At 39.7% G+C, this 12,277-nt stretch overlaps 1 protein-coding gene across 6 annotated transcripts in view; it reads left to right on the forward strand.

Annotated features, from left to right (window-relative positions):
* The window catches only part of EBF1 (EBF transcription factor 1), a 389,100-nt gene that overhangs the window by 351,594 nt on the left and 25,229 nt on the right, over nucleotides 1–12,277 (forward strand). For all 6 annotated transcript variants that reach the window (XM_042948148.1, XM_042948176.1, XM_042948157.1 and 3 more), the window contains exon 11: nucleotides 4,065–4,153. In XM_042948148.1, coding sequence (XP_042804082.1) covers nucleotides 4,065–4,153 — 89 coding nt within the window. The remainder of the gene's footprint in view (nucleotides 1–4,064; nucleotides 4,154–12,277) is intronic.

Raw genomic sequence — 12,277 nt, forward strand, 5'->3', positions numbered from 1 at the left:
GGGCTTTTGGTTTTGTGACACAAAACAGTTAATTCCTACAAATGCCATCTGGATGCATGGTGGGCACTAAAAATGATGATTGAGTCAATGGAGAATTTCCTATAATGTGGAATTTTTCAGATGCCTACATTGTTCCCATTCTACTGTGATGATTTAAAAATTGGGGCTTTTTCAATTTGGGATTACAGGTTTTTCTAGACCTCTGAGCCTCCCTTATTCTGCTACTGTCCCTGCCTGGTTTCAGATGACACCCTCCGAAGCCCTTTTCAGAGAACATGGACTAGGTATTTGGAAGCGGAGTCACAAAATGCTCTCTCATCCTTGCCTTCCTGTTGCCATTTATAGCTTCATCTGTTTTTCTTTTTTCAACCTAAGATGCTCATGCTTCTTTATTTGTGGTTAATTATGCCCAATTAAGTTTTTCTTTCTTTCTCTACTAGATTCTCAGAATTGTCCTAAGTTTTAGGGGGAAAATTGATTAGTCCCATTTCTACTGGTGCCCCCTGAGCCCTGTGCTTGAATACAATGAGGTCACTTTGTTGAAGGATTAACTTTATATTACATTCTTGCAGAGTAGACGTATGTCCCTAAGGTACGACTACCCCCACTGATGAAATAAATATACCATTCTTTATGATTCCTCCTCGTTACCCTCTCTGTTGATTTTCAGAGAGTTTATGAATAGTCACATATTTATACAACTGGCCAAAAGTATACTACTTATTTTTCTTATAGTCTGTAATAACCTATGCAAGGTTATTAAAGGGTATACAGACCCCTTTTAAGGCATAGTTTCTTATGTCATTACTTTATACAAGGAGGTCACATTCCATCTCGGCAACAATCTCTTGCTCTTAACCTTTTTCTCTGATTATAAAAGTAATATATGTTCATTGTGGAAAATTCAGAGAATGTACAGCACAAAGAGAAGGAAGAAAAGCACTTTAAGACCCACTTTTTGGAAATAACTACTGTTAAGCAGTTTATATACAGACATATTTTCTTTATTCTATGTATGTTCATTTTTTAAAAAGTAACCATATTGTATATATGCTCCTGTAATCTGCTTGTTAACCTAGCCGTATATTATATGTCAGTAAATAATTTTTTTTCCCTGTAGCATTGCTTTTGAGGACTGCATCATATTCCATTCCATGGGTATGCCATGATTTTACCATCCTCCTCCCTAGCCACTTAATCTGTTTTTAGGGGGTTTTGCTTTGTTTTAAGTACCAATCTTTATCAGATGACCCTTCTCATTCAGTAATCCTTTTTTTTTTTTTTTCCTCTAGTCAGTGCAATGAGAGAACTCATCAGGCACATTTGAATTTAAGACAATGAGCTTTGTCTTGCATATTTTTAATGCTGTTTTTGTCTATAGCACTGGACCACACCGTTGTAATGGTCTATACCTAAATTAAGGGCAGGTTAATATATTGAAACATATGAGTGTAGAGCAAGTCATAAAGGCATGGGAAATAAATTAAAAGCCTTTATCTAACTATCTGAAATACATCCCTTCACATAGTATACTTCCATAGAGTAGATGCTTATTTCCCTTGAATAATGAGTTTAATATATCTTAATTACGTTTTGTGGCAGCAGAATGACTTCTCCTCAGCTCTTTAGCTGTTAGTTCCATATGATATTTGAATTGGCTCTTTTAATTGCAGATACTAAGTGTTGGTCATTCTGCTGTGAGTTGGCTGTATGGACAGAGAAACACATCTTCCCCTCATAATGTCAGACATTCATTCATTTAACAATCACCCGTTTCTTGACACGGTAGGAATTAATTCATTATGCAAACAACTGCAGGAACAGGTCAACAATTCAAGTTTTATTGGTGGCTTAGCCTGAAAAACAAAAACAAGAATTAGAATTTTCAGAATGCTAAATTATGTCTTCAGATATTAAAATGATACACTTAATTGTTTAAAGCTATTTTTATGGTTAAACATCTTGGATGGCAATTAGTAATATGGGTGGAGGATGGATGTGATATATAACTTAAACCTAGGTGCTCATTCCTGTCCCTCTCATGCATTTCTTGATTAAGTACCATGGATTTTACGAGTAACAGCTTCCCTGCATGAAGAGTTCTATGGCTTTTTCCTCTACATGTCTAATTTGAAAAAAGAATTCTTCTCAAGGGTTTAGAAAGTAATTCATAAAATGGGAGGAATAATAAATATTGTGCCTTAACTCATATACTAGTATAGATAGAAAGATTTGGTACACCTGGGTATAATTTTAGTTAATTTCCACAAGAGACAGGTTGAAAGTTTACTGTTTGGAAGCTGGGGAAAGGGGGAGAAGATGGCTAAATCTCATATTTGTAAAAATGATTACATTGTCTTAAATGAAAATGCTACTCTATTAACAACTTCAATAAGCATTGCATTTGGGAAAATCTTTTCAATAAAAAGTTACCTGAAGTTCACTCCAACTTAAAATATACAAGTGAGGAAAAAGTACTTACTCTGATTTATGTGTCTTTTGGAGGTGTAATTATTGGCTTTTTACTCACCTATGTAAAACAATGTACTTTTGTAAATGGATTTCTGGCCACTTTACGCAGCTTTTTTTTTTTTTTTTTTTGCCTTTTTTTTTTTTTTTTTGCCTTTTTTTTTCCTTACATAAAAAGTAAGCACTGTCAATCAAGGAATTTTAAGGTTTATTTCCTCTTTAGAAATGATTGATAGCCTTTTAGATTTACAAGTTGACAAGTTAAAGGGTTCTATTGGTATAATTATGTACTAAATTCACAGTCTTTCAATTTAAATGTCCTTTTAAAACCACAAGATTATCATACCTGTATTTTGAAAAGTGGGCCAGTCAGTTTGGGTTGGTATACAAATTGCTTCCATTAGCCTTGGGACCTATTTGAATTTAATACAGTTTTTTAAAGTTAGTAGTAGTATGAATCTTACTTTTGAAATTTAGGTTAATGGAAATGCATTTTAAGTAAAGCATGTGGCAACTTGTTTTCTAATGTATAGCTAAATGTCAGAACTACAAAGACTGTCTTTTTACTCGGTGTGGGAGAAAATATGTGGTTGAAAACGTTAGTTACACTAAAAAAGAAAAGAAGAAAAACACCCACCCTCCCACCCACCCATTACTTAGAGGATACGGGGGATGTGGGTAGAGGACTGAGCTGCCATCTTTTCCTGGTCAGGTGAGGAAGGCTGAAGATATTTCATACCTTGAGAAGGAATTTTGAAAATTATAGACCAGAGTCTACTTCATATCACACTTAATTTAAGGAGGCTTTGAAGAGAGTGTAGACAATATGAGTACAATAAGGCCCATTGTCTCCAAATATTATTATAGGTTTGTTCTTCTTTTAGTCTTTTTAAGAATTTTTCTTGGAGACCCATATGCTCTATGCTAGTGCTCCACAGAGGCTAGTCTTTTTCCTGAAATAATACTGATGTTAGTGAATGAGTCTGTCATTTCAGATGTGAGGGTGTTGTATCGAGGACATTTTCAACACCTATCACCTTGCAGACTCTATCAAGTGTAGACTAGGTTTTCTATGCTGAGAAGATCTCATCTCCCTGCCCCTCACCACGTTCTTGCAGGCTTAATCACCATAGAGGCATCGACTTGTGGGGTGTGCTGAGATCTACTACAGATTTTTCAGTTAAGCAAGTACTTGTAATTCTGCTGTTTATAATGTGTGGATACCTTCAGACAAGCCCTTGAGTATTTATTTTGCCCTGAGCTTTTAGCCAGTGGATCCTAAAACTTCATATCAAATACCATTTTACTTTCTATTTTTGATTATGTAAGCAATATAGAATTTGGCCAGAAGAACTGAGTTCAGGAGTCGTTACTAAGGTTCCTACCAATGTTCTTTTGAGTGAGTCCCTGCCTACCATGGTAAATAGCAGAAGTAGACAGTGAAAATGTTCAGCAAGGGGATTGTGCATCTGCTCATCTCGTGATGTAATTCAAAAGTATAAATTAAATTTCTGAGTTCTAGTTTCCATGCCATCAGTGTTAGTTTCTGTTTTATTTAATGAAATTGTTCTAATCCTGTGACTTCTTCCTTGCAGCGCTCAATGAACCCACCATCGATTATGGTTTCCAGAGGTTACAGAAGGTCATTCCTCGGCACCCTGGCGACCCCGAGCGTTTGCCAAAGGTCAGGATTCTTCTTTTTGGGGTTACAGTCTCTGTAACTTGACTTGAGCTTAGGTGATTAGCAGAAAACTTTGCTGTTGATAAAATTAGTTCATAGGTGAACAACGCAACATTTTTGTCTTTTGTGTGTTTGGTACTATAAGGTAAACAATAATAAAAGTAGCAAGCATTTATGTGCCAGGTAGTGTTATTCTTATTTTTACATATATTATGTCATTTCTTCCTTTCAAAAACCCTCTGAGTTGGTACTTTTATTTTAGAGAAGAAAATAATCAAGCAAGGAGAGGTTAAATCATTTGCCCAAGGTCACAAGCATGTAAATTGCTAAACTGAGATTCAAATCTATACAACCTGGCTTCAGAGTCCAGGTTATTAATCATTGCATCATATCAATTCTTAAGAGGAAAGAGAACACTGGCTTTCTACCTATGTAAGGATTTATACCTATCCCTAATGCAACTAGAACTCAAAAGAAACATATTGGTAGATCTTGCAACTGGACAAATAAGACAGAGCCTTTTACCTCCAGAGGCATCCTACCTAATTGGAAATAAGGTATAAAAGTGTGAGAAATTAAACAAAAATTCAAGAGTAATATATGTCATGCAGCAATACACTGAGATTGCCAATACAGAAAGTAGGAAATTCACATATTGACTTCTATTCTGTACCTGTTGTCAATATCAGGGGTATTCTCATCTCTGTACCTGAGGAACACGGGCCTTGTGTCACAGAGATCACTATACACAACTAGTCACTAGAGGAAGTAATAGATACATTTAACCAAAGTGCAACCAAAGTCCTGTGAGGACTCCGAATAGAGAACAATTAAATAAGTTCAAAATACAGAATTAGTGGAACTACCATTCACCATTTACTGACAGCAAAATAAACTTTCATTTATTACACAAATGGAAACTATTATAAATTCAATGAGTAGATGAGAGGTGCTCTCCTTGCTGGAATAAGTCTAGAGATATGTCACTTCTGAGTCTGTTTTGCCTCATAAAACACTTACAAAAATGAAGTTGGCGTCCTTCTTAGCTCAACAAACTTCTTCGGGGGATTGGCTTACTGTCAGATCCTACCTGTGTGCCTGGTACCCTGTCAGAACAGACCTTGCCCAGGAGAAAAGTGCCCCCCCCCAAATTGTTGCATAAATGAGAGGAGCCAGTAGAGGAGAGGAGGGACACTACCTGACTGAAGAGAGGAAGAACTGTGACCAGCAAGAATGGGAGTTCTCTACCTAGACCTGGGGGAAGAAGCACACAGCCTCAGTCTCTAGCTCTAGCTTCCGGGAACAGCCTTGCTTCCTCCCAGTGTTGTGGACCTTACTGAAAGCGTTTCACCTCAGGAGGAAACCATATGTTATGTCAGACTGTTCATATCCTTGTCTTTGAAACAGGCCTCCATCGTACACATCCTTCTCTTTCACCTGACTTAGTGAACGGCAGTCTCCGTCTGTAGTATAGATGTGCCTCGGAGAGATTTACTTTCAAGGCCCTCTGTCTAGCAAGAACCTAGCTCCCATGCATTTCCTGTGGGATTATAATTTGTAATTTTATAGCACAATGATATAAATGATGTGTGTCCACCCAGTGGTCAGTGCCTGAGGTGTCTCAGTGGTAGAAAGAAGACATGGGCACAGTGACAGACTTGTCTTAATTTTTCCTTTTGGCGACAGTCTTCACTTTACACGTGGCATTTGATGTCTCTAGAGTCTGCTGAAGGACCTGGAGAGTCCGATTGGCAGGGGTGGAACTCGGAGCAAGGACATTTACTAGCTATGCAGCAGGGGTCAAAATTCTTGTTTCTTCCCCCCCAAATTCTTTGCCTCTGTGCCTCAGTTTCCTTCTCTATCAAATGGAGATGGTAATATTTTCCACTTTTTTCCAGTTATTTCAACCAGTTATTTAACACTCAACAAAAGGTAGCTTCGATTATCTGCAGGTGAGTAAGAGTGGGATTGTTGCTTCTTAGGTCTCTTCCATCCAATCTCTGCAGAGCAGGAAATCTTAATCCTGGTGGCAGTTGAATGTATGATTCATCTTCTGTGCCTCAGTTTCTTCATCTATAAAGTGGGGACAATAATCGCGCTGACTTCCCGGGGATCATGTAAGGACAAAAAGAAGTAATCCTGTGGATGCACTCTAGCACAGCTATCTGGCTCACAAGTTGCTTCTCTGTAAATATTTATTGAAAAACGGAAGATAAATCTGATTTAACGGTTGAGGTCTAAAGAAGCCAGGAGGTACTTTTCTTATTCATAATGAAATAAGAGAAATAGGCATATAGGGCTTATTTTTGTGTACTTTTAAAACCATTTTTACAGTTGCACATCACATTCAGAAATGTTGAACAAATAGCACAGGCACGTGTCACTGCATCCCCGGTGGCCTGATGGTGAAGTTCCCAGCCCTCTTTTCCTGGGTTTGGGAGGAGTAATCAGGACACAATGGATTTGTGTGCTGAGGAAACACTCCGCAGCCTGCATCTAGCCACTTGACTGCTCAAGGGCTCTGGCCGGAGCCGCCCCAGGAAGTTCTCTGTGTGACTCAGACCAGAGTGGCTGTCCTCCTGGCTCTGAATGTTAAGGTGGAGGGAGAGTTCAAGAGCAAGGTCAGGAAGTGGTGGATGGAGCCAGCTCGAGGTATTCCTGTGGACTTGGGAGATTTATACTCAGGCTGTCCATTGTTAGAGGGATAAAAACGGGCTCCGCCTTTCTTAGAATCATGGTCAGTGTTTGTCAAACAGGAGTGTTTCAGTGAGCCATGGACCACACACCTTAAAAAACAAACTGCACTTTATTAAACCCATGTGTTTGTGAATAGACAAAGCTAGATTCATACAACCACCCACATATTCTGTCAAATGAAACTGCTCCAAAGACCAAGCAGACAGCTTCCCATAATAATATGCCTTTGTATACTGGCTTGTGCTTTTTCAAAGAACTTGTACATGTTTTGTTTTATTGGAGCCCCTCTTATGAGAGAAGTCAGGAAAATAGACATCATTCCCATTTACCAAATGAGAAAACAGGAGCAAGATGAACCCTTCTCTGTCAACTATTTTGTTCCTGAAAGTCACCATTAGTGATAGTGGCTGTACGCACACATTTAAAACAGTATAATTATCCTAAGCCCAGGTGTTATTTGGTTTCCTTTTTCAGATGCGCAGGGAGAAAGGTGGACTAAGATTTTAAATGGAACCGTTCTGTTCTGTTTCATACAAACTTGCCTCCCTCTCTGGATCCTGGCAGGAGGGAGAAGAACACGTGATAGACTTTGGGGTGAAGGTTGACTCTTCATGTAATGTGGCGGTGAGGGGATGGGGACTGTGGTCAGTCAGAGACCATGAGATGCAGGCATGTATGACGCAATCCAGAAGCACTGAACAAGGAGTTCTCTCTGTTTTGAAGGCCAGCGGTGTCTCCACCCTCTTTCAGTGTATTAGTTGTCTTCCTGAGTGTGCAGTGAGCATTAGCACAGAGGCGTGGAGAGTGGACCAAACCTTACCGGCATTCTGTGTGTTGGCAGTGAGTCCCAGGGAGCACGTAGTGTCACTTCATGCCCAAGGTGTGCCGGGCACTGCTCTATCAAGGTGTTCAAAGAGCACAGAGGCCGAGAGAGTGAGCTCTCAGCTCAGACAGATATGGAGTTGGCAAACCAGATCCACTGCTCTGTGCAGTGACTCAGTCTTTCCAGCCTCTGTTTTCTCTTCCTCGACGCATGGTTGCTGTTGGGCATTGGTGAGATAATTTAGGCGAGGAGGTCTCTCTGGTATCTAGCAAGACTCCAGTATGCAGAGGCCACAGGCCCTGCAAGGCAGGGACTCCCCACTCCACAGGAGCCAGAGGCCCAGAGGGCTGGCGACTTGCCCGACTCCACAGCTAACAAGTGGGAAGACTAAAATTCGAGTCCTTGGGCTTGACTGCCTCACTGTCACCATTGCATCATATTCCCACTTTTCCTTCGGATCTGGAAACCCAAATAATTCTGCCTTGAGGTGATTAGCTCCGGTCTCCTATTCCTCGCCTACACCTCTCCCCCATCCTACTTAAACTCTTGCCAGCTTTCTCGCATCATCCCACTGAAGGGGGTTGGCATGGGGACCTCCGTGGGGCAAAAGTTTCTCTATCAGAGCCAGTCCCTCTTTTAGAGAAAATAAAGCAGTTTGAGAAAAGTAACAAAGGCAGCATTTGTGTATTTTGCTTTATGGAGCTGAAAATATCTGGTAAATTGATCCAGTGGGAGTAATAAATACACATTACTTTATCTTGTTCTTCATGTCCTATACCCCTGAGCCTTGATAGAACAACACCACTTAATAGACTTAAAAAAGAGTAATTACACTCATTGGTTGTGTGATTTTTCAGCCCTCCCAGCCCTGCCTGACCTTCTAATTTAGCTCACCGTGTCTAACTAATGCATTTATATTCATCTTTTATGAAGCATGTATAGTACAGAATTGACTTTAGAGCTTTTTTCAAGCTGTCCTCCCAGGTCTCCAATATGGTTAGTAGTAAGGAGAGTGGGAACCATCCATCTCTATACTGTTCACATGTATAGATAACGCATACACAGGGCTCATGGCATTTTTTTATTTTTTATGAAACATAATAAAAAGTATTTATTACATTTTTACTTTAAAGCTTTTATACATTCTAGCATTATTTACAGCTAAACATGCAGGCAAAAGATGCGAGTGTTTTTAAAATGATTACTGTTAATGTTTCTGCTTGTCAGAAGTGCTTAAATTTTCCTGCACTTTGTCTAAAAACTTAGTACTGTTGCCTTTTAAGAACAACACATTTAAAAGATCTTGCAAGTCAGATTTGCAAACACTGCTGACAGTTTGTGATGAATGATATTGCAAAATTTGCAAGATGTTTGTCATTTTGCACAGCTGACATATTAAGGAGCAGATTAAGAAATGCAAAACCCCTATGGAAAACAACTATCCCAAACAAAAACCAAAACAAACCTCAAGCAAACCTTGAACCCAGAGAACACACACACCAGAATCTCTCACCCGGGTTTTCTCTCCCAACTTCCCACTCAGCCAGTGGAACCCAATTGTTCTCAGTGCATTTTCTCTCACCATATGGTCTCCTCATTACCATACACTAAGAGTCCATATGGGAAACTTGTGAAATGAACTGTATTCATTTTAACTGCCAGATGAGCAGCCTTTTGCTTTGCAAGCTTAGCTTAAGTCATCTGCTGTCTTCATGTTGTTATGGCAACACGGCACCAATAAAAAATTCTAATCTACTGTAAGTGATCACAGTATTTTAAGTGCTTGCCTATAACTGCCCTCAAAGGGGAGGAGGGAAGAAGGGTTATATTCTTCCAAAGAGCAAAGGGTTGTTCTTCATTCCAGCAGGTGTTACCAAAGAAGCTGGTGAGATGGGTAGAGGTGCCACCGTGCCCATGTAGTGTAGTAGACATGGATCGTAAGGGATGTGGATTGCAGAGGGATGGATGGTAGTGAGGATGGACTGTAGACTCTTTGGGAGGGTCCAGACAAAAAGAAACACTGAAAGTCAAAAACCGCAGTTCTTCCAGCAGACATGTTACTCTGCTGGTGCTGTGCAGCCTGCCACAAATAAAACTCTAGATTCTAAACTACACAGGCAACAGATCCTTTTGGTAGCTTCTCCTTCACTGGCATGCGAAAAAATCTCAGCCTCCACGAGTCTGCTCTTCCTGTACATGGGAATTAGTCATTTCCAACACTGTGCTAATTAAGAGCACCTTAAAGTAATGGAAGTAGGCAGCAACATCCTTAAATATAAATCATTTTCACCTCCGTGGGCCACATGATATGTTGCATCTCTGTCGCTCTATCTGTATTGAAAGTGAATGTTTATAGTCTCAGTTCATCAGTTCACATTAGCCTCATGCTGAATATTTAAACACAGAACAATTTGAACACACCATGAAGGAAGACAGTGACTGCACTTTCATTTGGAACAGCAAGGGCTCATCTAATAATAATTTAGTAAATCAGCCATTTAGTGGCTCGGTTGTGCACTGCATTGTGCCAAGTATTATTCAGTTCAACTGTACACTTGCAGAATTGAAATTCAGACTCTCGTCACAGGCACTGTTTTTGCTCAATGGAGAGACAAGACCCAAAATCACCCTCCCTAAAGAGCGTTAGTGTTTAGTGATTTATCATAAATACAGAGCTGGGGCAAAATAAAACCAGAGTCGACTGTATACAATGTATTCTAATTATGCTGTTATTGTTTTAGTCTTTATGCAAAGACTATCAGTGATTCAAAACCTGCAGTTGCATCAGTGAAAATACAAATAAGAAATCTTTGCATAGCCACATTGCCTGTTAGCAGAAAAGGGGGATGAGTAAGGGTTTCAGAAAAGGATAAAGAAAAACCTTCCATTTTTGTCTTCCATACCGTGACGCTAGCCACTCTCTCAACTTATTCATTCGTTTATTTTTGTAATTTGAGGAAACTCTATTAACATTATATCCAGGAACCCAAATGACTCTACTCAAACAAAAATACAGAAACAAAAAGCAAATCATATGGTATATTGAACTCTTAGGAAAAGCACAGTTGAGTTTGAATACAAGAAGCATTTTGTCTCTGCATTCTCTTGTTAAACACACAAACTATGGGATGCATACCTTTTCTTCCTCTCTCCCCTTTATCTGCCAGAAACCTTGCGGGCAAATCCCACAACCTGTTTTGATAATGCGCTCAATTTAGAGGCTGGTGTCCCCTCTACTTTTGCTTCTTTTAGTAGGGGAGTTTAGCTTGATCTATGCACACCTGAAATTGAATATAGAATCGTGTATGTGGTTATGAGTATGCAATTTTTTAAATGTTTATTTATTTTGAGAGAGAGAGAGAGAGAGAAAGAGAGAAAATACCAAGCAGGATCCACACTGTCAGTGCAGAGCCCGGCTCGGGGCTCGATCTCATGAACCATGAGATCATGACCTGAGCTGAAATCAAGGGTCTGATACTTAACTGACTGAACCACCCAGGTACCCCAATGAGTATGTATTTTTTGAGGGGAGGAAGATTATAGCTTCATTTAAAAGGCCCATGATCCTCACAAAGAGCTATAATTTTCCCTTCCTTATTTTGTCTTTAACTGACTTATTTTTCAGTTAAGTTATTCCACTTGTCATTATTATATCAGGCCCATTTCGGAGATGGGACAACTGAGGCTCAGAGAGGCCAAGTAATCTGCTTTAGCTTATGCAGCTGGAAAACGGAGTTTTCTATCTCACCAGACTTCCTCACTGTTAATCTGTTCAGAATCTTTCAGTGCTATTCAAATAGGACTGCATCTCAAACAGCACTCAAGGCACATAATGCACATATATGAATGCATATAATTTGCCAAAGTTCTCTGGAAAATAAGGGAAGATTATCAATATTATGGCTGGCTATTGCTCAACAAAGCACCAAGTGCTGGCATTAACACTGCTCTACAGATGAGGAAACAGAGGCATGCATTTACAATGCTAGTAAGTGCCAGAGCACGGATTTGAGCCAACTATATTGAACTCCAGAGCTAGTATCCCTAAGCTCTGACTCCTAGAATTAAGAAAAAGGAATTTGAAGAAAAAAGGCAATTTTGCAAACCAATGCTAAAAAAATCCTCAAGCTTGGCTAGGGATGGGGGTTGGGGGGGGCGGTAGAGGAGAGGGCAATGGTAGTATGGACTGAGGTTAGCTCACAAAGGGCCAAGCCAAGCAAAAGTGGCAACGTGAATGAAAAACATGCACATAGAAACACTGGAGATAATTCTTTTTCTCTTTAGCAGTAGAGTCATTGTCATAGGGACTTGTAATGTCAGTTATTCCAATAGCTGGATTCTGGAACGGAACCTCTTGCAAGTTCTTTTTTAGTACTGAGCTCTTGATGAGGGTAACTGTGTTTATCCTACTTCGTATCACATCCGCTGGGCAGAGGAATCAATGTAATTACTCATTAGTTCAGGGAGAAGTCACAGGAGGAGCAAGGGCTAACTCCTGTTTCCCCCTTACAGTCCAAAATCCTCCTCTTGGACTGAAGCCCTGAGAAAGAGACACTAGGAGGTAGGTCTTCAACCTTGCTCACTATTTTCAGCCTTGAGTTACACTT

Source organism: Panthera leo, chromosome A1 (genome assembly GCF_018350215.1).
Source record: "Panthera leo isolate Ple1 chromosome A1, P.leo_Ple1_pat1.1, whole genome shotgun sequence".
NCBI classification, from domain to species: Eukaryota; Metazoa; Chordata; class Mammalia; order Carnivora; family Felidae; genus Panthera; species Panthera leo.